At 38.0% G+C, this 3,363-nt stretch overlaps 1 protein-coding gene across 1 annotated transcript; it reads left to right on the plus strand.

Annotated features, from left to right (window-relative positions):
- Positions 1-1,093: 1,093 nt before the first annotated feature.
- LOC122071913 (5'-nucleotidase SurE-like) lies at positions 1,094-3,150 on the plus strand. Its single transcript, XM_042636389.1, has 6 exons — positions 1,094-1,724; positions 1,873-1,967; positions 2,243-2,310; positions 2,397-2,440; positions 2,661-2,738; positions 2,871-3,150. The coding sequence occupies exons 1-6, from the start codon at positions 1,432-1,434 to the stop codon at positions 3,133-3,135; spliced, it is 843 nt and encodes a 280-aa protein (XP_042492323.1). The 5' UTR covers positions 1,094-1,431; the 3' UTR covers positions 3,136-3,150.
- The last annotated feature ends 213 nt before the right edge of the window (positions 3,151-3,363 follow it).

The following is a 3,363-nucleotide window of genomic DNA, read 5'->3' on the forward strand; positions in this document are numbered from 1 at the left end:
AGAGCTTCGACCTTGACCGGGAGCTTGGGTGCAACGGCGCTAGGGCTTTTTCCTTCGTGAGCAGAGAGAGGTGTGAGTGACAAAGAGAGGGGTGACAGCGTGTCGTGCGAGAGAGGGCAACCAGAGAGAGGTCCGGTTTGATCTACTGATACGGTTTGGTTTAACTGTGGTTCACAGTTTTGGGGTTGTTTCAACCAACAATCAATCTGAATCGTTCATTTCACTTTGTCCACGTGTCAACCTCTGCAGGGGGTATTGCACAAAATTGCATGAGATGGGAATTGCAGAGGATTTTTATCCGTGTGTGCGTTCACAAAGTGAGGCGTTAATGCATAGAATTGAAAATTTGGTTGAAAATAAAAATTCCATCAATCCAATTCTATGCTTACCAAAAATGGGAAAATAATGCTATCTAATCGCATCCTCCAAGATAGAGAAAGATGTAAAAAAAAAGTCTTTGTCCCTTTTTATTAGATGCCTATATGTATTTTTTGGCCATAAAATTAGGGTGCATTATTTCTTTAATAAAAAAAATATAAAAAAAATACAACGTAAAAGAAAAAACCATAAGAATTTAGGAATATCATGGGTCAGTTCGGTTCGACTTCAATCAGATTGAATCAATTTTGATATGAAAATGAATAAATATAAAACCCAACTAATAATAGAACGGTTGGTTTTGGCTTTATCTTTTTTTTTAACGTTTCAGAATATCTTTCTATACCCAGAAATTATTTCAACAATGCATACACCAAACACGGCCTAATACAAAGGTTCTTTAGATATTCAACGGTATAGATTTACCACATCATCAATCCACGTTGTGAAAAGTTGTTCCGAGTTCCGACACAGGGGCCGTTCAGTTGTGGCAACGCACAACTATTAGCTGTTAGCACGAGTAGGATTCTGCTAGTAAAAGTGCGCCACAACCATCACTTGTTACTCCTGGGGATCTTCGTATCAAATGTGGGTCCCATCAGAATCTACCGTCCAATTGTTGCCACGTATTAATAATGGTTTTAACTCCCGTCCTCCCGTCCTTCCCTTCAAAACATCAAACCCAAGAAAAAAAAAAAAATATTATCCTTTCCCCCTCCGATCGGTACAAGCAACCCTCTCTCTCTCTCTCTCTCTCTTCGCGTGTTTTCTGAAAATCGCCATTAGACTCGGTCTCATCGCTCTCTCTCTTCTGGAGGGGACCTTTTTCTACCAAAGCGCTTTATTACCCTCTTTGCCCGGACTGTCTTTCCATTCTTTGTTTAGGGTTTTTCCCTTTCCTTGAATTAAGTTTTGAGACACTAACCCTCCAAAACCCGTCATCTCATCTTCATTACTCTCTCTTTCTCTCTCTCTCTCTCGCTCTTAATCTCTCTGTGACAGAGAAGAACATCATTTCTCTTCGTTGGTTTTGGACGTTGGATCCTTAACTTGATGACGACTTCTGTGAGGAACAACTTCTTACCCCCTTCACTGGTTTCTAATCTTCGAGAGGTTCTAATTAATAGAAAGGGCGACGAAGAAGAACCCTCCAAGAAGCCTGATGAATCAACCGAAGCTCCTTCTTCTTTTTCTTCATCTTTGGATGCCGTTGATGCCACGGATTGCTCTAAACCCATTGTTCTGGTGACCAATGGGGATGGAATTGAAGCCCCCGGTCTTCTCTTCCTTGTCGAAGCTCTTGTCCGAGAAGGCCAATGTAGTGTTCACGTCTGCGCTCCTCAATCGTGGGTTCTTTCTCATTCTAATTAATTTTACTTTTGAAAATTTTGAGATTTCTCAACTTCTTCCATCTGGGTATGTTGAGTCCTTTCTTTGATTTCGATTTATCTCTCTGTTGAGTTCAATTATTTAGTTTTTATTGTGTTGGTGTAGGGATAAATCCGTTTCGGGTCACTCGGTCACGCTTCGTGAGACGCTTGCTGTAAGTTCGGCTGAAATTGGCGGGGCCACATCATATGAAGTTTCTGGTAAATGCTACGTTTTTGGATTTCCCCATATCAACCCGTAATTGTTTTTTTCCTTTACTTTTTTTTTTCTTTAATTTAAAATGAAAATTGGGTCAATGCAACTGTGGGGTAGTTTGATTGACCTGAATATTGCTCAATTTACTTGTTTTTCTCCACCAATTTGAGGGGTTTGGGATATCACGCTTGTAATGTGTGTCACTGATTTCATTTTGATTTTGCTATTTTGGCCATCATTTTATTTGTATTTGCCTTTTGAGATTTGGTTCTTTGAACAGGAACTCCTGTGGATTGTGTCTCTTTATCTCTGTCGGGTGCATTGTTTTCTTGGTCAAAGCCAGCGCTGGTATGTTTTTTTTTTCTCCTCTCTTCATATGACTCTTTGGCTTCACAATCATCAATTTATCATAAGGTTTTGAGTTTGTTTTTCAGGTCATCAGTGGAATTAACAGGGGTTCAAGTTGTGGTCATCAAATGTAAGTACCATGCTGTTCCCTTCATATTATTAACTTATTCTTGGATGCTAGCCTCTTCCTGTCTCTATATGTAGTTGGGGCCTTTTAAACTTTAAAAGTGGTGATCCATTAAGAACTCCCTGAACCATATTATATTTCCAATTTTTGAAGTTGCTGCACGTACTTGGTTGGATAGTCTTCATGTTTTTTGGTAGTTTAATCTACTTGGAACTCCCGACAGCTTCTACTCAGGTGCTGTTTCCGGTGCAAGGGAAGCTTTGATCTGTGGTATACCATCTCTCTCGATATCATTGAACTGGTTAGTGCATGTTTACTTGTTTTTGGGTACTTTATTTTTTTTTTAATTTAATTTAATTTTAATATATATATATATATATATATATTTTTGTATAAATATGTTTCAAGCTGCTTCATTGTAATTTGTTGATAGGAAGAAAGATGAAAGCCATGAAAGTGATTTCAAAGATGCAGTTGATGTGTGCTTACCATTGATAAATGCAGCCATAAGAGATATTGAGAAAGGACTATTCCCCAAAAGTTTCTTACTGAATATAGAGATTCCCACTTCTCCCTTGACAAACAAGGTTTGCATTTTCAACCATAGTTTAAACTTTGTTCCGGGTGCTGAATATCATTTGATACCAGGATTATTTTACCTGCAAGCCTTGATGCTAATACCGTTTAAAGAGATATGATCCGGCTTTAATGTGATGGTGATCTTTCTTTGACCAGATCTAGTGATTTCATTTGTAGTCCAACTGTCGGGTATATATATATATATATATATATATAAATATAAATATATATCAGTGCCTTATGTTTTTCTATGTCAAAAGCCTAGCAATTTTGATATTCTTTGTTAGATATCTGGACAATGCATTGCTTAGGGAAAATAAAATGAAGAAGATATAGAGCTGAGTAAC

Source organism: Macadamia integrifolia, chromosome 2 (genome assembly GCF_013358625.1).
Source record: "Macadamia integrifolia cultivar HAES 741 chromosome 2, SCU_Mint_v3, whole genome shotgun sequence".
Classification (NCBI taxonomy): Eukaryota; Viridiplantae; Streptophyta; class Magnoliopsida; order Proteales; family Proteaceae; genus Macadamia; species Macadamia integrifolia.